General features: G+C 44.9%; 2 protein-coding genes across 3 annotated transcripts; both read right to left on the bottom strand.

Annotated features, from left to right (window-relative positions):
* Window positions 1-1019: 1019 nt before the first annotated feature.
* LOC137345310 (probable G-protein coupled receptor 139) lies at window positions 1020-10256 on the bottom strand. Of its 2 annotated transcripts, none has more exons than XM_068008808.1 (2): window positions 2441-2518; window positions 1020-2032 (listed from the first exon to the last, which is right to left on the bottom strand). In XM_068008808.1, the coding sequence occupies exons 1-2, from the start codon at window positions 2508-2510 to the stop codon at window positions 1122-1124; spliced, it is 981 nt and encodes a 326-aa protein (XP_067864909.1). In that variant the 5' UTR covers window positions 2511-2518; the 3' UTR covers window positions 1020-1121. The 2 variants fall into 2 exon arrangements, 1 of the variants encoding a protein (XP_067864909.1); XR_010968564.1 differs by lacking the exon at window positions 2441-2518 and adding an exon at window positions 10156-10256 and having other exon boundaries at window positions 1947-2032.
* A 10463-nt stretch (window positions 10257-20719) lies between these two features.
* Window positions 20720-23218, bottom strand: LOC137345178 (probable G-protein coupled receptor 139). Its single transcript, XM_068008644.1, has 2 exons — window positions 23167-23218; window positions 20720-21606 (listed from the first exon to the last, which is right to left on the bottom strand). The coding sequence occupies exons 1-2, from the start codon at window positions 23216-23218 to the stop codon at window positions 20720-20722; spliced, it is 939 nt and encodes a 312-aa protein (XP_067864745.1).
* Window positions 23219-23605: the final 387 nt, after the last annotated feature.

The raw sequence follows: 23605 nt of genomic DNA, 5'->3' as shown, positions 1-23605 counted from the left end.
ATCCCTGGCACCATACAGGTGTGTCGACGTTATCTGCTCTCTGCTCGAAAAGCCTTTCCAAAAGACGGAAGATATATCTAGTAGCCTAACGGCGGCCTTAGAAGCTTTTTACTTGTTTACTCTTGTGGTTTTACCAAATTTTTGTTGTTTTATTTTTGTGTACTTTGCACATCTGTGTCCCTTGAGGGTGTTGTTCATCCATACCCTGCAGCTCCTTTTCATTGAGAAGCTGCTCCTATTCTTTGGAGTTCCTGGCAGATTGAAGAGAGATGGCAGATGAACAACTTGTAATTGATTCAAACTCCTGGGTATTTATTCTATTATTTTGTGGAATAATGTGCCAACGCATAATAAGCTGATTATTACCAAAACTCCTTTCTGACTGTCTGCAGACATTCAGTTAAAGACCAAATGTTCAATGTCAGTTTGACATTTTTTTGAATTTGACAGTTTTTTTGCATGTAACTTTATTCGAATATAATAGTTAATAACTTTATGATAAAGTATTTATTACTGCATTTCTTTAACATTTAGTTTCGGAAACTGGTACAGGATAGCAATACTAGTACTCATGATACTGTTATCAACTGTACAAGATGAAAACAGCAAGCTCTATCTATGATGAGTGACAGACACCAGTCAGTGGACAATCAACATTTCAATTCAGTATCTGGGGCAAAAGAGTTGAAACGTCACATTGATCAGTGTCGAGTTCTGACAGTCTCCTCCATTCAAAAACTTCCCTGAATGATCGCAGGACCTTTGTTTCTGCACTAAGTGAAGCCTTACTGATTAATTTATCTTGTGTACCCAATACCAGTATTTCGAAACTAAGGTGGTTCCCTCTGTTACCCACATGCATGACGCCACTGCTGAAATCCATCATTGTTATCTTTGAAACGTGAACTTGAAATGTGCTGAATTTACAGGAATAAGTGATGTTTACTCAATGAATGATGGGTGAAGAAAGAATGTAATGAAAGAATAAAACGTATGCTACAAAATGGAAGAACAGTGCGCAAAAGAGCTCATCTAATTTTCAAATTTCCGAAAAGAAGGATCTTGTACGGTAGGAAATGTGTTGAAATTGAGCTTCAGATGTGAACAGGCTTTCTGTAATTTTATCTGCATTTTCTAACTAATTTCAAAAGTACTGCCTGGGGAGATTTCAACACATTCTTCAGCTCTTCTCTGAATTTTCTCTGGGTCACTACATAAATACATGGGTTTTGAATACAACTCAAATTTTTAAGGCAAGTTCCGGTTTCATAGGCGATATATTCGGGAGCCCTGCGGTCACCACTGTAATTATTAGTGTCGGTTAGTCTGGTCAACACAAAACTCACGGCAGCTGTCAACCACAACAGTATAAAACTGCCCGATACAGTGAACAATAAAATAATGGATTTCCTGCGGTTCTCCATTTCTGAATCACTGAGATTCTCACTCCTGTTACCTCGGAGTTTCCTGTGGATTCTATTGGCCACTAAAATACGTCCAATGGTTGAACAATTAAATGAGACAATTAAAGTAAAAGGAAGCCAAACGAGCCAGGCGCTGTGAAACCAGACACACGCTGTACCAAGTGGTGAAGAAAAAAATTCCACACTTGCCCGACAGCCCAACTGCACCTTGTTAATTATTTGCTGAGGTTCGTATGCAAATAAAAAGAGAATGTTCTTGACAAAACACAAGAAACAGAACACTGTTATAACCACGCCTGCACTTCTTGCTGTGCAATATCTTGCTTTAAACTTCTGGAAGCAGACAGCTACAAAACGGTCAAATGTGAAGGAGACTGTGAACCAAACAGACAAATCAAAGGTGATAGTTGTCATGTATATAATAATCCTACACACTGGAGTGTAAGACAGGAATGAAAGTGGAAAGTGATAACTAAAAATACGATACACCATGACATTGATGATCAGAACCAGGAGATCTGCTGTTGCCATGGACACCATATAAACAGAAATACATTTGGAAAGGCCGCAGTTTCTTCGGGAGAGAATCACAATCGCCACCAAGTTCACTGTAAAAAAGAGAGACGAGATAAATAACATTTTAGTGGCTGTTTGAAATATATATGGTGATATCTCTTAAAAGCATTTTACTCCATTCAGTATGATTATATCAGATTAGTTGTGAAGTAATTTCCTGGGAAACCTGACCATATATTTTAATGAGCTGCTGTAGCGCTCGCTCTGCGCGAGTAACACTTGATTCTTTCTATAGGACCTTGAAAGAACATTATAACATCAGTAAGGCTATCAGATTAATGGAAACAGAGAAAGTGTGGATACCCAGTTCACGAGTTTGCTCCAGTAACCACCGATTGTGCAATGCTGACATCGGAGAAACATGTTATCTTATTCAACATACAGTATAAACAAAGTGATAGTTTATACAGATTATGAACAAATAGTTTATGATGGCTCACCAAGGACACCCAGGGATGCGAGAAGCGGGTAGTAAATGTCCTTCATCAGCAGAATAGCTGGTTTCCCCATTTTATGTGAGAATGGATGGAATCTGTAGGAGCTGAAAGACTGGTACACTTCTGAACTTGTGCAAGGGAACCTATATTTATAAAATAAATATTCAAATTCCGATGAAGGGTCACAGACCCGAAACGTTAACTCTGCTTCTCTTTCCACAGATGCTGCGAGACATGCTGAGTGATTCCAGCATTTCCTGTTTTTATAACCTATATTTATACTCGCTTTAATCCTCCAAGGAGTCAATCTGCTTTAATTATAATTAACATTGTTGGCAGTCATTTCATAAATAAACTCGGTAAATTGATTTCTGACATTTCAGAATTAGGGAAAAGATTAACACTAAGGCAATTTAAAAAACACAGCATTAAAACATTATTTACAAATTGAATGACTGTGGATCCTATTCCCACAGGACCAGCCAATGTCGCTCGCTTTGCACGAATTGTCCTGACGCTGACCTTCACTCTAACCTATTGATTCAACACCTGTAGATCAGGCAGCAGAAGAACTACTGCAATATTTGTGATAAAAATGGTCCTGCAGCAATACAGGGGAGTATAGTTTTCTGAGACTAGTAGGACCACTACATGTAAACAGAGGTCTTCAGGCTTATCCTTGTTAGAGTGACACCACATTCACACTAGAGGTGGCCATATGCCTCCAGAACTGGTGGTACCCTTCGATTATGCCGGAGGATACAGGATGTCCCTGTAATAGTGGTGTGACATCACTTACTCTAGAGGTGACCATGTTCCTTTCATACTAATGGCACCTATGATTACAGTAAACGTGTCCATCTTCCTCTGAACTAGTAGTACCTACACTGACAGGCAATGTGAACATCCTGCTCCAATACTAGTGGTTCCCTACACTTGCAATGGAGATAAAAACCATTGTCTGATACACGTAATTCCCTTTATTTACTGTCGAGGTAGTCAATGGTGGTAACCCTACACTAATATAAGGTACATAATTACCTATAATTGCAATGGAGGTAACAGTGCTCCTCCGTTACAAATGGTTCCCTGCACTTACATAAGAACTAAAGAGCATAAGAGATATGATCAGGAGTAGGCCATATGTCTCTCAAATCTGCTCTGATACTCAATGCGATCACTGTTGATCTTTTTTCTCAACTCCACTTTTATGTCCACTCTCTATAGTTCTATTCCATGAAAGGCTATGAATGTGTCTATCTCAGCATTCAGCATATTTTTCAAGGATGGCGCATCCACTCGTCTCTGGGGTACACAATTCCAACGATTCACAACCATTTGAGTGAAGAAATGTCCCTTCAACACAGTCCGAATCTTAACCCTAACCCTTATCCTGAGACTGTGGCCCCACATGTTCTGGATGCCGCAGGATTGCAATTCAAACCGTTTAGTCTAACAAACCCCTTCAGATTCTTATTTGTTTCAATGAGACCGCCTGTCATTCTTCTAAACTCCAGAGAGTATAGGCCCAATTTACTCAGTCTCTCATCATAGGACAACTCATTCATCCCAGAAACCAATCTGGTGAACTGCTTCCAAAGCAATTATAATTTGCCTTTGATATGGAGACTGAAACTGCGCAAAGTACGCAAGGAGTGGTCTCACCAGAGCCCTGTACAATTGTAGCTAGACATCCTTATTACAGTATCCTGATCTCCTTGCAGTAAAGGCCAACATCCCATTTGTCTTCCTAATTGCTTGCTCTTCCTGCATGCTATTTTGTCAGCGTTCCTTGTACGAGCATACCCAACCCCCTCTGAACATCAGCATTTCGAAGTTTCTCAACTTTTTAAAAAATCAGCCTTTTTTCCTTACTACCAAAGTGAATAACCTTACACTGCCCTACATTATACACCATCTACCACCCCTTTGCCCACTCACTTAACCTGTCTATATCTCTTGCAGTCTTTTTGTGTCCTCCTCACAAACGAAAGGTGTATGTCCTACTCCAGCACAAGTGCAGCAACTACAATTGCACTGGAGGTGATCGTGCATCTCTGGTCCTAGCAACACTCTACACTTACACTAAAAGGTTTTCCTCCAGTATGAGTGGTAGACCTGCACATGAATTAGAGGAGACCATGCTCCTCCAGTACAAGTAGTGACCTGAACTCACACTGGAGATGGACTGCCAACCCCGATGTGAGTGCAAACCTAAACTTACTTTCGAGATACCATTCTTCTTCCAGTGCCAGTGATAACCCAACATTTACACTAGAGGTAAAAATGTTCCTCTGGTACTGGTGGTGCTCAATCCTTGGGCGAGATAATACAGTGTTCCTCTGGAATATAGTGGAGACATATATGCTGCTTCAGTACCAGTGGTACCCTGCAATTGCACTAACGATGACAATTGTCCTTTGGTGCGAGTGGTAAACTGCACTTATACAAGAAAGGAAAGTGTCCAACCGGTACCACCAGTAACACACAGTTACACCAGAAATGTTCATGCTCTTCTGTTACTCGTGCTGCAACATCAACTACGCTTGATCTGACCGTGCTGTTCTGGTCCTAGCAATGCCCATACACATACACCAGGTGTGATCGTGCTCTTCTGGCACGAGTGCTGTTCCTGCACATGTACTGGTTGTGAGTAAGCTCCTAAGTAACTAATGGTTCCCTACACACGTATTATAAGTGACTGTGCTCCTCCGTTAATAGTGTGCTTGACAAACACATCTGCAGGAAGTGTAACCAGCTGCAGAAGCTTGAACTCTAACTGTGGCTGGAGTCACTGTGGTGCATCCGCGAGGTAGAGAACGACGTTGAAAGTGTATTTCAGGAAGTATTCACCCCAGAGCATAGGAAATCACATGGAGAGAGTGACTGGGTGCTGCCAGACAGACAGGAAGGTCAAGGCAGGAGACCCCAGGGAACATCACACTTTGTAACCAGCATTCAGTACTGAGTATCGATTGGAGAGAGACTTGCTCTGGAGAGTGCAGTGAAAGTCATGACCAGAGAACCATGGATGGAACCAGGGAGCAAGAATAACAGACAAGAGAGCAATAGTGGTAGAGGATTCCATAGTTAGTGGAACAGATAGGCGTTTCTGTGGTCGCAGACATGATTCCAGGATGGTATGTTACCTCCCTGGTGCAAGGGTCATGGATATCACTGAGTGGCAACAGGGCATTCTGGAGGGCGAGGGTGCACAGACAGAGGTCGTGGTCCACATTGATACCAACACTAGAGGGAGAAAGAGAGATGAGGTCCTGCAGGCTGAGTACAGGGAGTTAGGAAAGAGATTACCAAGCAGGACCTCAAGGGTCATCATCTCTCGATTACTCACAAGGCCACTTGCGAGTGAGTATAGAAATAGGAGAGTACACCAGATGAATGTGTGGCTGGAGAGATGGGGCAGGAGAGAGGGCTTCAAATTTCTGAGACATTGGGACCGGTTCTGGGGAAAGTGGAACCTGTGCAAGCAAGATGGTCTACACCTGAATAGGACTGGGACAAATATCCTTGCAAGAAGGTTTGCTCGTGCTGTTGGGGATGGTTTAAACTAGTTTGGCAGGGGGATGGGAACCTGAGAGCAGTTTCAGATAGGATAATTTCAGGCCAGGGAACGGAAGGCAGAAAATTAGCGGGTGACTCAGCAAAACAGAAGAAGCAATGGTGAAAAAGTGTGAAGAACAGGAATTTGGCAGTGTTAAAAGGTATTTATTTAAATGCGTGGAGGATAGTAAATAAAGTCGATGAGTTGACGGCACAGATAGACAAGGCAACACAATATCGTTGCTATAACGGAAATTTGGCTTAAAGTGGGGCAGGAATGGCAGCTCAGCTTCCCTGGATATAGAGTTTTTAGGTGGGAAAGAGAGGAGAATAATGAAAGGAGAGGGTATAACATTATTGGTTAAGGAATCAAATACAGCTGTGAGGAGGAATGATCTGCCAAATGATTCATCAAATGAGGCCAAATGTGTGGAAATCAGAAATAAAAGGACCAGCCACAGTACTGTGAGTGTACTGTAGACCCCCAAATAGTGAGAGTAAGATGGAGTAACAAATATGTAGGCAAATGTTTGAGTGTAAAACTCTACAGTGATAATAATTGGGAATTTCAGTTATCCTAATATCAACTGGAATACAAACAGTGTGAATGGCACAGAGGGCACAGAATTCTTGAACTGCATTCAAGGGAACTTTTTCAGCCAGCACATAACAAGCCCAATGGAAGGGGGTGCAATTCTAGATTTAGTCTTCGGTAATGAAGCTGGGCAAGTCGATGAAGTGGCAGTGAGTGATCATTTTGGAGTTAGCGATCATAACAGTTAGTTTTAGCATAATCATGGAAAAGTACAAAGATAAGACAGGAGTGAAAAGTTCTAAATTTGGGGAAGACAAATGTTATGAAACTGAGAGGCGATCTGGAAAAAGTGGACTGGATACAGCTACATGAGGGAAAATCAATGGCAAACCAGTGGGAGGCATTCAAAAGTGAGATTCTACAGGCACAGTGCAAGCATGTCCCCACAAAGGTAAAGGGTGGTACGGCCAAACCTCGAGCCCCTGGTTATTAGATTAGATTAGATTAGAGATACAGCACTGAAACAGGCCCTTCGGCCCACCGAGTCTGTGCCGAACATCAACCACCCATTTTTTATACTAATCCTACACTAATCCCATATTCCCAACAAACATCCCCACCTGTCTCTATATTTCCCTACCACCTACCTATACTAGTGACAATTTATAATGGCCAATTTACCTATCAACCTGCAAGTCTTTTTGGCTTGTGGGAGGAAACCGGAGCACCCGGAGAAAACCCACGCAGACACAGGGAGAACTTGCAAACTCCACACAGGCAGTACCCGGAATCAAACCCGGGTCCCTGGAGCTGTGTGGCTGCGGTGCTAACCACTGCGCCACTGTGCCGCCCTTAAGAGGCTTATATGGTAAGATGAAGCACAGAAAGACTTCACATGACGATCGCAAGAAAACGTAATACCTTAGAAAGTGTAGAGGAGTATAGAAAGTGCAGGGGTGAAGTAAAAAAGGAAATTAGAAAAGCAAAGCGAGGGCATGAAAAAGTATTGGCGGGTAAAAGCAAGGAAAACCTAAAGATGTATTATCATATTCAGAGCAAGAGGATAACAAAGGAAACAGTCGGGCCTATCAGAGATGTATAAGGGAAGTTACATGTGGATGCAAATGATGTGGGCAGGGTTTGTAATGAGTTTTTTGCCTCTGTCTTCACAAAGGAGAGGGATGATGCAGACATTGTAGTAAAAGAGGAGGAGTGTGAAATATTAGATACAATTAGCATAATGAGAGAAGAAGTACAAGAGGGACTGGCATCCGTGAAAGTGGATAAATCACCAGGGCCAGACGGATTGCATCCCTGGTTGTTAATGGAAGCCAGGGAGGAAATAACAGATGCACTGAGGATCATCTTCAAATCCTCACTGGATACGGGTGAGCTGCCACAGGATTGGAGGTCTGTGAACGTTATACCATTATTTAAAAAAGGAGCAAGTGATCGGCCAAATAATTATAGGCCGGTCATTCTAACCTCAGTGGTGGGTAAATTATTGGAATCAATTCTGAGGGACAGGATAAATTGCCACTTAGAAAGGCACGGACTGATCAGGGACAGTCGGCATGGATTTGTTGGGTGAAGTTCATATCTTACTTCCTTAATTGAATTCTTTGAGGAAGTAACAAGGAGGATTGATGAGGGTACTGCAGTGGATTTTAGTAAGGCATTTGATAAGGTGCCACATGGCAGACTGGTCAGTAAAATGAAAGCCCATGTGATACAGGGGGAATGTGGCCTGTTGGATCCAAAATTGACTCAGTGACAAAAAAAAACAAAGGGTAGTAGTTGACGGATGCTTTTATGAATGGAATGTAGTTTGCAGCAGCGTTCCACAGGACTCAGTGTTGGGCCCCTTGTTGTTTGTGGTCGATATTAATGATTTGGACTTAAATATGGGAGGCATAAATGGGAAATCTGCAGATGAGACAAAAATTGGTCGTGTAGTTGATAGTGAAGAGGATGGCTGTAGACTCCAGAATGATATCAATGGTTTAGTTGAGTGGGCAGAAACGTGGCAACTGGAATTCAATCCAGAGAAGCTCAGGTCTAATTAGATAGACATACACAAGAATACAATCAGACACTTAAGATATAAGGTAAAAAGGACAGAGATAGAGAGATTCATACACAGAGATAAAGATTCATCTGCAGGGTTACAGGAGTCAGGCACAAAGCAATGCAGAGTTAGTCAAACTTGACAGCAGAGTTGGACACGCAGGCATAAAGCGTCAGACAGACTGTAACAGAGAGACAGATGCACCAGTACACTTAATTCATACAGGGAAACAATGTCAGACATACTGAGATATACACCCAGACTCATAGCACTAAATACGTCAGACACACCGAGATACAGTTTCATTGACTCCGGGACACATAATCAGACACATGACGGTTCATAGTCAACTACAGCGTGATTCCGAATCACGTGAAAAGGTATGAAGCGTCAGACACACAAACATAAAAAGTCAGACATGAAGGGGCAGAGACAGACACACTCGGACACAGAATCAGACATGCAGGTACTGAACACAACACATAGAGAACCAAAGTCAGACTCACACAAGGGTACAGAGAGAGAGAAAAAAATACGACACAGGCTCAGATGCACAAGAATATATAAAGAGGTGCACGGGGATATGGAGTCATAAATACAGTGTCTCAGAGTCAGAGACACAGGGATACAGAGCCAGTCAAAATATAGTCAGACACACAGGAATATAGAGCGGAACACGCAGAGATAGATATTCAGAAAGGTGGGGTACAGAGTCAGAGACACTTGGATACAGAATCAGGCACACTGGAATACAGAGTCACAGACACGGAGATTAAAGGATCACAGAGACTCAGAGCCATACAAACAGAAATGCAGAGTCACAGAGATAGAGGGTCAGACAGAGGTACAGGGTCATACGCAGAGTGATACAGGGTAATACACGCAGAGCTAAAGAGCCACAGAGATACAGAATCAGATACACAGTAATACAGAGTCAGATATGAGAGATTCAGAGTCAGACACATAGAGATACAGAATTATAAACAGAGAGATACAGTCATATGCATAGCATTACAGGGTGAGGCACAGAGACACAGAGTCAGATGCACAGAGATACAGTCCCAGAAATACAGAGTCATAGAGATACAGGATCGAATACACACAGAGGTACAGAGTTACAGAGATGCCGGCAGAGATGCAGAGTCACAGAGATACAGGGTCAAACGCACACAGAGGTACAGAGTCACAGAGATGCCGGCTGAGATGCACAGAGATACAGGGTCACAGAGATAGAGGGTCAAACGCACAGAGGTACAGAGTCATAGAGATACAGGTTGAGATGCATAGAGATACAGAGCCAGAGAGATACAGGATCTAATACACAGCAACATAGAGTCGAGGGAGACGGTGGTGTATCGGTAATGACACTCAGCCTGTGCTTTAGTGGCCCAGGCTAGTGCTGTGGGGAGATGGGTTCAACTTCAACTATGGCAGCTGGTGGAACCAAAATTGAATTAATTAATAAAAGCTTCAATGATGAAATTGTCATCAGTTGTTGTAAAACCCCATCTGGGTCACTGATTCCCCTTAGGGAAGGAAATCTGCTTTCCTTACCTGGTGTGTGCTACATGTGACTCCAGGCCGACAGCAATGTGGCTGACTCTTAACTCCCGTCTGATATGGCCAAACAAACCACTCCCTTGTTAAAAGCAAAATACTGCGGATGCTGGAAATCTGAAATAAAAACAAGAAATGCTGGAATCACTCAGCAGGTCTGGCAGCATCTGTGGAAGGAGTTCCAAAGAAGGGTCACTGACCCGAAACGTTAACTCTGCTTCTCTTTCCACAGATGCTGCCAGACCTGCTGAGTGATTCCAGCATTTCTTTTTTTTACTCCCTTGTTAAGGATGGGAAGAAAATGCTGGCCTTGCTAGTGATGTCCACATCCCATGAAAGATTAAAAAACAAAGCAGAGATACAGAGTTGTATTGATACAGAGTCAAGCAAACAGGAATACACAGTCTGAGATACTCGAATAGAGAGTCAAACTCACTTAAATACAGAGGCAAATGCACTGATAGATTGGGTCAGGCTCATGAGTATACAGAAACAGGTGTAGGGAGCACATTTTAATGATAAATGCATTAAAAACGTATCTTGCTAATAGAAACAAAAACAGATATGTATGTTTGTGAAGAAGCTTTAAATGAGAAGACCAATTTGTTGACTTAACTCTTTCGTCACAATATTGAAAACTGATTTACTGATACATCTGGCATTATTTTTGCTTACATAAGTAGTTAATCTCTGTCCATGCACCGAACGAAACAATGCAGAGTATTCTGGATAGAGGTCCATCTTTCAGGAGAAACCTTGATTTCACTCCCCCCACCACCCCTCTCACTGCACTGTGTGTGTATGTAGCTCGTTCTCTCTCCTCTCCCGCACCCTCCCCACTCCCATCTCCTCGAGCTCTAAGGGACACAGATTGAAAGCTTTGTGAAAAAGATGCAGGGGGAATATGAGGAATCACTTTTTTACACAGCGGGTGGTAATGACCTGGAACCTGCTGCCCACAAGGGTGGTGGAAGTGGAGACAATCATTGATATCAAGAGTAGGTTGGATGGCTACCTGAATCAGATAGACTTGCAGTGCGACGGAGATCGAGCCAGGGAGTGGGACTGACAGCAGAGCTCTGTGGAGTGCTGGCATGGACTCTTTGGACAGAAGGAGGCCTCCTTCTGTGCCGATGTAAATGACTTTTTGACTCTCTCTCCCCTCCTCCTCTCTCTCTCCCGCTCCCCCTTCCTCTGTCTCCTTCTCCCTATCTCTTTGGCCCTCTCCACCCTCCCTCTTTCTGTATCTTTGCCAACTCTCTCTCTCTCTTCATCCCCGTGTCTCCATTGCTCCCTGCTGCCCGGTCAGTGTTCCCCACTCCGCATTTCTGACTCTCCACTTCATGTTACTTGCTCAGTGTTCCCTGCTCGCCACTCAGTGTTCCCCACTCCCTCTGCCCGTCGGTTCCCCTGTATCGCTGTTCCCCCTTTCACTCTCTCCCTCACCCTTCTCTCCCCTTTATGCTGTCTCTCCCTGTCCCCCTTTTTTCTCACTCTCGCTCTGTCCCCTCTCTGTCTCTCCGCCCTCTCTCTGTCCCTCATCTTTCTCTCTCTGCCCTCCTCTCTCTCTCTCTGTCCCTCCTATTTATCTCTCTGCCCCTCCTCTTTCCCTCTCTGACCCTCCTATTTCTCTCTCTGCCCCTCCTCTTTCTCTCTCTGCCCCTCCTCTTTCTCTCTCTGACCCATCTATTTCTCTCTCTGCCCCTCTTCTTTCTCTCTCTACCCCTCCTAACTGCTCTCTGCCCATTCCTCTTCCTCTCTCTGACCCTCCTATTTCTCTTTCTGTCCCTCCTCTCTCTCTCTCTGCCCCTCCTCTTTCTCTCTCTGCCGCTCCTCTTTCTCTCTCTGCCCCTCCTCTTTCTCTCTCTGACCCTCCTATTTCTCTCTCTGCCCCTCCTCTCTCTCTCTGCCCCTCCTCTTTCCCTCTCTGCGCCTCCTCTTTCTCTCTCTGCTGCTCCTCTTTCTCTCTCTGCCACTCCTATTTCTCTCTCTGCCCCCCTATCTTTCTCTCTCTGACCCTCCTATTTCTCTGTCTGCCCCTCTGCTTTTTCTCTTTGACCTTCCCCTTTCTCTCTCTGACCCCCTCTTTCTTCTGATCTCTCTCTCTCTGCCCTCCTCTCTCTCTTCCTCTCTTTCTCTCTGTCCTCCCTTTTCCCCTATCTCTGTTCCCTCGCTCTTCTTCTCTCTGTTCACCCTCTCTGTCTCTCTCCTCCCTCTCACTTGCAGAGAGTGGAATGCTGAGTGGGTGGCTTTAAAAACATCGCGCTGTCAGTTTCACAGTTGTCAGCTGCTGATATTAGGAACAGTCGTTTCCCAACAGACTCGGGGATTTTCCAGCAGTTTCTCACTTCGGAAAACCCGAAGCTATTGGGAAACGGCTGTTCCCAATATCAGCAGATGACACCTGTGAAACTGATAGCTCTGTAAGAAGAAGACAACGGGAAATGTTTCATCTCCAGTCATAGTGAGGACGAGGACCAGGCCGAGGAACAGTTTACAGCCGTGGGCTGTATGGAAACCTTCGCCAGGTCAAATTCTAGCCCGCGGGTCATATGTGGATAACCGTGGAACAGAGGGTCAGATATTCAGGAATGTAGAATCCAAGCCAGAGGGATAAAGAGTCAGACATACTGAGATACTGTGCGATTGACACATGAATGCAGTTAGACACACCACTTTACAGAGTCAGATAGAGTGGGATGCCGAGTCACATAGACACTGATACAGTGTCAAACATACGAATATAAAGAGTCAGATATGAAGGGGATAGAGTCAGCCACACTGGAATGCAGAATCAATCATAGATTCAGTCAGAGGTGCAGAGTCAGAAACACCAGTCCACAGAGTCAGAAATTCAGAGAAATAGAGACAGACAAACAAGAATACAATTGGACTCACAGTGTATAAAATCATACACAGAGTTACAGAGTCATAACTACAGAGATACAGAGTCATACACACAGGGATGCAGTGTCAGAGGCACTCAGATACAGAATGAGGCACACTGGAACATAGAGGCAGATCCACCTGTACATGTATTCAGCCACAAAGGGATACAGTGTCAGACAGACTGGGCAGCAGACTCAGATAAACGCAGGTCTAGTGTCAGATATACTGAGATACCGTGTTATTGACACGTGGATGCACATTCAGATATACCACGATGCAGAGTCAGATAAACTAGAATAGCAAGTCACGTGGACTGGTATGCAGTGTCAGAATCACAAACATAAGGACCGAGACACCAAGAGATAGTGTCAGATGCACTAAGACAGAGTCAGACACATAGAGGTACAGTCAGATGCACAGCATACAGAGTCAAAAACTCATCAATATGGAGTCTGGAATCTAGAGGCAGACAAATAGAGGTGTGGAGGCAGACACACCGTGAATTGAAGGCGTGGATGGGCACTTGGGACTACGATGTTGTGGCCATCACTGAAACGTGGATAGGTGAGGGGGAGGAATGGTTTTTGGAGGTACCTGGTTATAGATGTTTTCATAAGATTAGGAATGGTGGTAAAAGAGGTGGGGGGGTGGCATTGTTAGTTAGAAATAGTGTAACAACTGCTGAAAGAATTTTCGAGGAGGATCTGCCGACTGAGGCACTGTGGGTTGAGGTCAGGAACAGGAAAGGAGCAGTCACCTTGATGGGAGTTTTCTATAGGCCCCCCAATAGCAGCAGGGAGGTGGAAGAGCAGATTGGGAAACAGATTTTGGAAAGGAGCAGAAGTCACAGGGTAGTAATTATGGGGGATTTCAACTTCCCAAATATTGATTGGCAACTCTTTAGATCGAATAGTTTGGATGGGGTAGTGTTTGTGCAGTATGTCCAGGAAGCTTTTCTGACTCAGTATGTAGACTGCCCGACCAGAGGGGAGGCAATATTGGATTTGGTACTAGGTAATGAACCAGGGCAAGTGATAGAGCTGTTGGTGGGCGAGCACTTTGGAGATAGTGATCACAATTCTGTAGCATTCACTGTGGTAATGGAGAGGGATAGGTATGTGCAACAGGGCAAGGTTTACAATTGGGGGAAGGGTAGATATGATGCTGTCAGGCAGGAACTGAGGAGCATAAGTTGGGAGCATATGCTGGCAGGGAAGGGCACGGTCGAAATGTGGAACTTTTTCAAGGAGCAGATAGTAGGGGCCATTGATAAGCATGTCCCTGTCAGACAGGGAAGGGATGGTCATGTGAGGGAACCGTGGTTGACAAGAGAGGTTGAGAGTCTTGTTAGGAAGAAGAAGGATGCGTATATAAAGTTGAGGAAAAAGGGCACAGGCATAGCTCTGGAGGGATACAAGATGGCCAGGAAGGATCTGAAGAAAGGGATTAGGAGAGCTAAGAGAGGGCATGAAAAATGCTTGGCGGGTAGGATAAAAGAAAACCCCAAGGCCTTTTACGCGTATGTCAGAAATATGAGGATGACTAGGGGGACCGTAGGTCCGGTCAAGGACAATAGCGGGAGACTGTGTGTTGAGCCGGAAGAGATAAGTGAGGTTTTGAATGAGTACTTCTCTTCGGTATTTACGAATGAGAAGGGGTGTATTACTGAAGAGGACGGTGGGAAGCAGACTGGTAAGCTCGAGGAAGTGCTCGTTAGGAGGGAAGATGTGTTGGGGTTTTTGAATAACTTGAAGATAGACAAGTCTCCCGGGCCTGACGGGGTATATCCAAGGATGTTATGGGAAGCAAGGGATGACATAGCAGAGCCGCTGGCAATGATCTTTTCATCTTCTCTGCTGACGGGGGTGGTACCAGGTGATTGGAGGGTGGCAAATGTTGTGCCCCTGTTCAAGAAAGGGAATAGGAACAACCCTGGGAATTACAGGCCAGTTAGTCTTACTTCGGTGGTAGGCAAGTTGATGGAAAAGGTGCTGAGGGATAGGATTTCTGAGCATCTGGAAAGACACTGCTTGATTCGGGACAGTCAGCACGGTTTTGTGAGGGGTAGGTCTTGCCTCACAAGCCTGATTGAATTCTTTGAGCAGGTGACCAAGCAAGTGGATGAGGGTAAACCAGTGGATGTGGTGTACATGGATTTTAGTAAGGCATTTGATAAGGTCCCCCATGGTAGACTTATGGAGAAAGTCAGGAGGCATGGGATAGTGGGGAATGTGGCCAGTTGGATTAAGAATTGGCTAACTGATAGAAGGCAGAGAGTGGTCTTAGATGGTAAATACTCAGCCTGGAGCCCAGTTACCAGTGGCGTGCCGCAGGGATCAGTTCTGGGTCCTCTCCTGTTTGTGATTTTTATTAACGACTTGGATGAGGAAGTCGAAGGGTGGGTCAGTAAATTTGCAGATGATACAAAGGTTGGTGGAGTTGTGGATACCGAGGAGGGCTATTGTCGTCTGCAAAGGGACTTGGATAGGTTGCAGTGCTGGGCTGAAAAGTGGCAGATGGAGTTTAACCCTGAAAAGTGTGAGGTCGTCCATTTTGGAAGGACAAACATGAATGCAAAATACTGGGTTAACGGTAGGGTTCTTGGGCATGTGGAGGAGCAGAGAGACCTTGGGGTCTATGTGCATAGATCATTGAAAGTTGCAACTCAAGTGGATAGGGCTGTGAAGAAGGCATATGGGGTGTTAGCGTTCATTAGCAGAGGGATTGAATTTAAGAGCCGTGAGGTGATGATGCAGCTGTACAGGACCTTGGTAAGGCCTCATTTGGAGTACTGTGTGCAGTTCTGGTCGCCTCATTTTAGGAAGGATGTGGAAGCCTTGGAGAGGGTGCAGAGGAGATTTACCAGGATGTTGCCTGGAATGGAGAATAAGTCTTACGAGGAAAGGCTGAACATTCTAGGCCTCTTCTCATTAGAACGGAGAAGGATGAGGGGTGACATGATAGAGGTTTATAAGATGATCAGGGGAATAGATAGGGTAGACAGTCAGAAACTTTTTCCCCGGGTGGAGCAAAGCGTTACAAGGGGTCATAAATTTAAGGTGAAGGGTGGGAGATATAAGGGGGATGTCAGGGGAAGGTTCTTTACCCAGAGAGTGGTCGAGGCATGGAATGCCTTGCCCGGGGAAGTTGTTGAGTCAGAAACTTTAGGGACTTTTAAAAGGCTTTTGGATAGGTATATGGATAAAGGAGAATGATGGGGTATAGATTAAATTGTCCTTGACAGAGGACAAAGGATCGGCACAACATTGTGGGCCGAAGGGCCTGTTCTGTGCTGTATGTTCTATGTTCTATGTTCTATGTTCTATGATACATAGTCAAATACAGAGATTTTCAGAGTCAGTCACACAAAGATACAGAAACTGGCAAAAGTTTGGAAGAGACAAACAGAGATACAGAGTCATATACACGTGTACATAGTTATACACGTGGGTATATAGTCGGACATACAGGGTTAGAAACGTACGTAAAGGGTCAGAAAAATGGGACACAGGGTCAGACACAGGGATACAGATTCAGGCACACACGGTACATAGTCAGATGCACTGGGATACAGAGTCAGAGGACTTGGATACAGAGTCAGGAATACAGAAGGTAATATATTGGTACACTTAGTCAGACGTACAGTTACACAGAGTCAGACACACGGGTATGCAGAAATAGATTCACACACAGACAGAGTCAGACAGTCAGGCACATAGAGAGACCCACAAGAACACAATCAGATACATGGGGTTTGGAGTTGAACACACAAGATGCCAGGTCATACACAGAGGGGTCCAGAGTCATACATACAGATACCGTCTCACACATAGAGACACAGGCTCAGACACATAATACCTGAATGGTCAAGGGCATATTGGATGACATCCTCAGCGGTCACCCCTTCATCCCAAATTTCCGTATCAAAATTAGCTTTGATATTGTTTGACAATTCACTAAAGAGCATTTTCTTAAGGTCTCCCTCTTCTAATTCGGGGTGAATTCTTTGAAATGTTGTTCACAGCTGTTTCACAGCGATTGGGCTGTCTCCGTTCTAAATGGACACCAATTCTCGAGCCAAGCACTCTGCATCGGAATGAGTCAGAGGTCCTGACTCCGTTCTGGTGTTTCCTCCCAGTGAGCCCGGGCCTTGCCTTTTCACAACCATTGTCAATGCAACAGCCTGTGATGCCTGAAAGTTAGTTGTTCCTCTTTCCTCAATCTGATACCACTCCCTTCCCCAGTCTTCCCTGAAGTTCCAAATCTTATTTTTTAAGCATTCATTCTCCTCCTCCTGTTGTTTCAATTGACTTTTATTTTACTGAGGTCAATCACGGCAGTGTCAGCGTTCAGGTTGCGTTCAGATTTGCCGCTGCTGTAACAGAGCAATCGTACACTTGTAACACAGTGGAACATCTCAAACCCGCTGGTTCAGTCGCTCAACCTCTTTATCTTTCTGAGTAGCGGTCTCCTGCATCCACTGAGTGCTGTAAGCCAGAAGGTTTGTTGCCTTCTTTATCTTTAACTTCTTCTGGCCTATCTTATCTTGAATGAACTCGATAACTTCCTTGCATTTATGCTCGAAGATCCGTTGAATATCTTTAGATAGCAGGGCTTTATTTATATAAAAACGAAATACTGCAGATGCTGGAAATCTGAAATAAAAACAGAAAGTGCTAGAAATACACAGCAGTTATGTATTTTAGCATCTGTGGAGAGAGAAGCAGAGTTAACGTTTCTGGTCTGTGACCTTTCATCAGAACTGGCAAAGGTTAGAAAAGAATTAGGTTTTAAGCAAGTGAGGTAGGGGGCGGGAGCTGGTGGGAAAGAGAGCAATGGGGACGATGTGTGATAAGGCAGAGGGGAGGAGAGATTAAATAAGAAAGCTGTCATGGAACAAAGGCAAAGAGCGAGTTAATGATTGTGTTGAAATCCAAAGCTTTAGTCCAGTGACAGTGTTAACAACAGAATAATGAACAACTCTGTCCACGTGAAATACAGGCACATGGTTAAAAAATAAAATGAAATATATACAAAAAAGGCCTGCCGTACTCTGAAATTATTGAACACAATGCTCAGTCCACAAGGCTGTAGAGTGCCTAATCGAAAGATCAGGTGCTGCTCTTCGAGTTTGTGCTGATGTTCACTGGAACACTGGAGCAGTCCAAGGACAGAAATGTTGGCATGAGAGCAGGGTGTGTATGTTGAAATGACAAACAACCGGAAGCTTGGGCTCATGCTTGGCATTTCAACATCTTTGTTCGCAACATACGTGGAAAGTGTTAGAAATCAACAGTTCAGAGAAGGGTAGATTTAGGGATGAGTTGATCACCTCTTACAAGATGATGAAGGAAATATATTGTGTTCCAGTTGAGTTTGTCCCAAATAAATAGGTTCAAGCGGACGCTGGGTCAGAATTTGAAATTGTACAAGGCAAGGTCTAGGTTTGATGTCAGGAGATGGTTCATCTCACAGAGAATATTGGACCTTTGCACCAGGCTGCTTTCTCATGCGGTGGATAGCGATTCACTGAATTCTCTCAAGTGAGAGTTGGACCTGCTTTTGGTTGAGGCAGGTATCACCTCTTACAAAAGGATAGGGAGCCACATGTGAATAGGGGATAACATGTGGAAGGTGGGGGTCTGCAAGTAATATTTTAATCCTGTCCCATTTCAAAGTTTATTTGTTGAAATCATTTTTTGTCTTTGCCCTTCACAAAGATGGCGGTCTCTGAGGGATGACGATGCCTGCCATGGCCGCCATTGTTGACGAGGAGGATTTGGGAGGGCACAGGAGTGAACCAAATGTATCCATCTATTCAATAGCACCATCGGGAGCTTGTGGCCATCAAGCAACAGCCATCAGATTGCTTTGTTTGATTAAAATAGATATTAAACAAAATGCTACCTTTCCTACAGGCAATTTCTTCCTTAGCTTCCCTCATTCAAGTGCCCAATCATACTCTGTGAAAGCAGACAGGGAGTTTTGACAGACTGTGCGGCCAAGGAAGGCTGCAGAACTAGGCCAGGTCCTGGAACTCCCTCAATAACCAACAACTGTGGGGGCTCCTTCGCCAGAAGGAACAGCAGCTGGTTTAAGAGAGAACACCATCTCCTCAAGGAGCAAGTAATGATGGTCAATTATTGCCGGCATTGCAAGGAATGCCCACATCCCGCGAATCAAACAATACAGTGAAAGAAATGCTTCTACAGACGAATATTATTTATTTAATGTTTTTCACAGACCCTGATGAGTGGAGAATTATTCTGCAGTATGTAATCAAGGTCTGTGAGTCTGTACATATGATTATTTAATGGGTTCATGTGCAGTCTAAATCTCACAGTGCCACTCAGTGTTTGCTGGTGGGTGAATATTGCCCGTCACCTCCTTTGCCTCAGCTCATCTGCTGCTGAAATCCTCATCTCTGCCTTTGTTATCTCCAAACTTGCCAAATCCAACGTTCTCCTGATTGCCACCCCTCATTTTCCACCTTTCTACTTCCCCCATGTCCTACCTCACAGCAGGTCATGTTCACCCATCTCCCCGCCTTCACGAACCGACATTCCCTCCTGGTCCAACAACATCTCAATTTTAAAATATTCATCCTTGTTTTCAAATCCCTCTGAGGCCTCGCCCACCTTACCCCCACCCCCATGTTTTTAACCTCGTCAAGCCCGACAACATCCTCCAGTCGATACATTAGTCCCTATTTGTGTGACCTCCCCCAGACCCTGCATTTCGCCCTATCTCTGAAACCTCCTCCAACCCAGCCACCAACGAGCACTTTTTCTGTAACTTCCTCCAGCCCCTACCACCTTGCCTATCTTTTTAACCTTCCCCATTCATATCTCTGTAACCTTCTCCAGCCCATACAATCCTCCATATCTCAGTAACCTCTTCCAGCCTCACAATCCTCCCTATCTCTGACCACTTCCAGCCCCTTCAACCCTCCTAGATCTCTGCACTCCTCTATTTCTTGCACCTTGTGAATCCCCCAAGCACCCCCACACACACCACTGTTTGACTTGAGGAAAGAGATAGACTGTGATGGCATTGTCTAGCTTGGAGGAATGGAAGGGAGTCAATAAAGAGTCCCCTAAATTAAAGCCATTAATAATAATCAACTGACACGAGAGCATTTCCAGCAGCTGCAGCATTTTACTTTTGTCAGAAAAGATTTTGTTTCCTAAGCAGATGTGAGGAACTGAGAATGGAATCATGCAGGTGAAGGAGAGTCTGTGTCTATTGTTGGCCCTGCTGCACTGTAGAGGGCGCGCTGACTCACTTCGTACCCCTTTCTGCCCGCTCCTCAAATGGACACCTCTTGCCGACTGCCCCACTGCTCTTTGGCATGTGTGACCTCCCTGCCCATTCTGCACCCACCCGCAAGTGTATTCCATCCTGTTGTCAGTCACGTGTTGTCTGCAGCCCTGCTCCCCTTTGCCCTTTCTGAGGTCCTCCCACCCCCACCCCCGCCAGTATATTTTGAGCTGGGGGTCACCTCTTTCCCTCTTCACTGCTGCTCTTTTCCGTGTGTGACGCACCCGGACAATGTATTTAGGATCATCCAGCTGTCAGTCACCACTTGCCCATTGAGGATAAATGTTATATTCATGGACTGGAAACACTGGGATCTGTTTCTGGGTTGCTCTCAGTTATATTGTTTATTCATTCATTGAATAATTGATGTCAGTGGATATTTCACCGCGCTCTTGACCTGCTCCCTAAACTTGGACTGAGTCGTCCCATAAATGAATGTGTTTGTGCAGATACTTAAATTCATCAGCATCCAGCCGACTTGTTGAAATATATATTCAGAATCCTTGTAACTTCCGGGAGCTGGTCCGATTATGGTATAATAGAAGAAATCTATAACATACACCAACCACAGAAGTATAAAGCTGCTGGATATGGTGAAGAGTAAAATCACAGACTTCCTTCTGCTCTCCATCTCTGGGTCACTGTGTTTCTCTCCCTTGCTCTGAACCCTCAGCCCCTTACGGATACGACTGACTAAAATGTGTCTGACTGTCAGAGCGTTCAGCAACAGAATTAAAGCGAATGGTAGCAAAGGGGTTAAAACTGTAGTAAACCAGTCAAATCCCACCCATCCGGGCTCAGTAAAAAGGCTAGACTTTGCAGTACAGCCCCATGGTACACTGTCAATTATGTCTCCAGGTTCATATATGAAGTAGAATGGGACATTTTTTAAACAGAACAGAATGCAGTATGTTGATAGAATCACTGCCGCAGTTTTCTTGGTGCAATATTTTGTTTTCAGCTTCTGGCAACAAATGGCCACATGTCGATCAAAGGTGAAAGTAACAGTGAACCAGACAGAACAGTCAATGGCTGCACGGAGCAGGACAATGATAACAGTACACACAGGGGTGATGCCCAGGAAAGATCCCGGGAAATAATAAAAACTGATCCTGTACAATATGACCTGAGTGATAATGATCAGTAGATCCGCCGTTGCCATGGCCACCAGGTAGAGAGTGGGACAGGTGGAGAGTCCACACTTTCCCCGGGACAGGATCACAATCGCCAGTAGATTCACTGTCAGAGAGAGAAGGGAGAAAAGACTGGAAATTACTGATCAAATATTCTCCGTGTCAGACCCAAAGCAGGACTTTAGCACCAAAAACAGGTGGGTTGGAGGCGGTTCAGAGGTTGAAATTTAAAAATCTCAAGCTCAACTCCAATCCACTTCCCACCTGCCCACAACTGGGATTAACGGAGTTGGGAGAGGGCATGGGCAGACAACCACTACCAGAATGCTTATTGGCAGTTTCACCACTTCAATGAGGCTGGAGGTATCTGATTTTAACTGTTTTCCAGGTTTTACTATGACTGGCCATGTTTCCCTGTTATACCCCATTCCACACAAAGGTAATGGCATTCGGAACCATTCCGCACCCGGGTCTGACACTCCTCCGGGAACAACACATCAGATCCCACTACCCACTACCAGGATTGGACCACCCCAGGATTGGACCCTCCTACATCAGATGCCCCCAAAGGATTGGATCACCTTATGGCATTTAAACACCCCCGGGATCAGATCACCACCCCCCCAAAATCGGTCACCCAAAGGATCAAGACTACACATCGAGTCTTGGATCAGACAGTCCCACCACCCCCTCCACCTCCCCGGACTCAGACCACACTCCAGGATTGGAGAACCCTCCCCAAGGTTGCGGATCAGACACTCGCTCTACCTCTTCCCATTTCCCTTCACCATGTCAGACTCAGGTCACACTCCAGGATATGAGACCCACTCCCCGTGGTTGAGAATCAAACACTCCCCATTACCCTTCCTGTCTCCAGGCTCAGATCACTCTCCAGGATAGGCTAACCCTCCCGACCTTGACAGCTCAACCATTAGAGATGTCTCCACTCTCTTCCCATTGCACTTAGTGATTGGACACCACCCACACCCTCCCCAATATTAGGCAGATTCCCCCATACCCCGGGGTGAGTATTTGGACGGCCCTGGTCCTGGGGCCTGTTCCACTGTCCTCCCTACCCGGCTGGAAGCCAAGCCTGTCACTCAGGCTCACTTCAGGTGGGGAACTGTCAAGGGTAAAAGAGGCAGTCTGTGGAGTTCAAACTCTGTTCCCCAACGATGTCACTCACCCCTGTTAATATCTAGGCCTAAGCATTGGAGAAAAAAATATATAAATACTGAAAATCTGATAAAATAGGAGAATGTTGGAAACACTCAGCATGTCAGGCAGATTCTGTGGAGAGAGAGAAACAGAGTCAACGTTTCAGGCAGATGGTCTTTTATCAGCATTGAAAGATGTAAGAGATTAACAGTTTTAAAGTTATCACAGAGCCAGGGAAAAGTGAGATAAAGGGGGAGCGAAAAAAGGGACAGGTCTGTGATTGGGTGGAGGGCAGGAGTGATTTAATGACAAAAGGGATGATGGTGCAAAGCATATGGGAAATTTAAAAACAGGATGGATCCAGAGGAGGTGTAAATGGTTCCATCAGAAAAACAGGGCGGGAGGGGAGCGGAAAATCTGGCAAAGTGGAGAAGGCTCCAGTGTTTCTGAAAAGTGACAATGTTGCATAGACCAGCCTGGCAGATGTGTACCAACAGGGGATCCTCACCCCAAGCACCAGCCCACAATCCTTCCACTCCCAGTGGCTCTGGTTCAGGCATCTTCCATGATCAGCACCAGCCGTCCAAGAAGGTGAGAGCAATAGTTATAATATGAAGCTTTTAATCTCAGTATTGTGTTCGACAGGCTATAAAATGTGTAATCGAAAGATCCACTGCTGTTCCACATTGTGTTTCAGTGGAAGAGTGTACGAGGTCGAGGGTAGAGCGGGAGATAGAATTAAAGTGAAAAGTCAACGGAACCTCAGGGTTATGCTTGCAGACTGAACAGAAGAGTCAAGCAAAGCAATCACTAATTCTATGTTTCCTCCTCTCCGAATGCCCAGGAGATACCATCGTGACCAGTGAATGCTGCTGCTAAATTGTAAGAAGTAGAAGCAAGTCCCTTTATCACTTAGAAGAATTGTTTGGGGCTTTGGTCAGTGGGAA

This window comes from Heterodontus francisci, chromosome 28 (genome assembly GCF_036365525.1).
Source record: "Heterodontus francisci isolate sHetFra1 chromosome 28, sHetFra1.hap1, whole genome shotgun sequence".
Classification (NCBI taxonomy): domain Eukaryota; kingdom Metazoa; phylum Chordata; class Chondrichthyes; order Heterodontiformes; family Heterodontidae; genus Heterodontus; species Heterodontus francisci.
The sequence above is the reverse complement of the archived record's forward strand: the minus strand, read 5'-3'. Positions and strand labels throughout refer to the sequence as shown.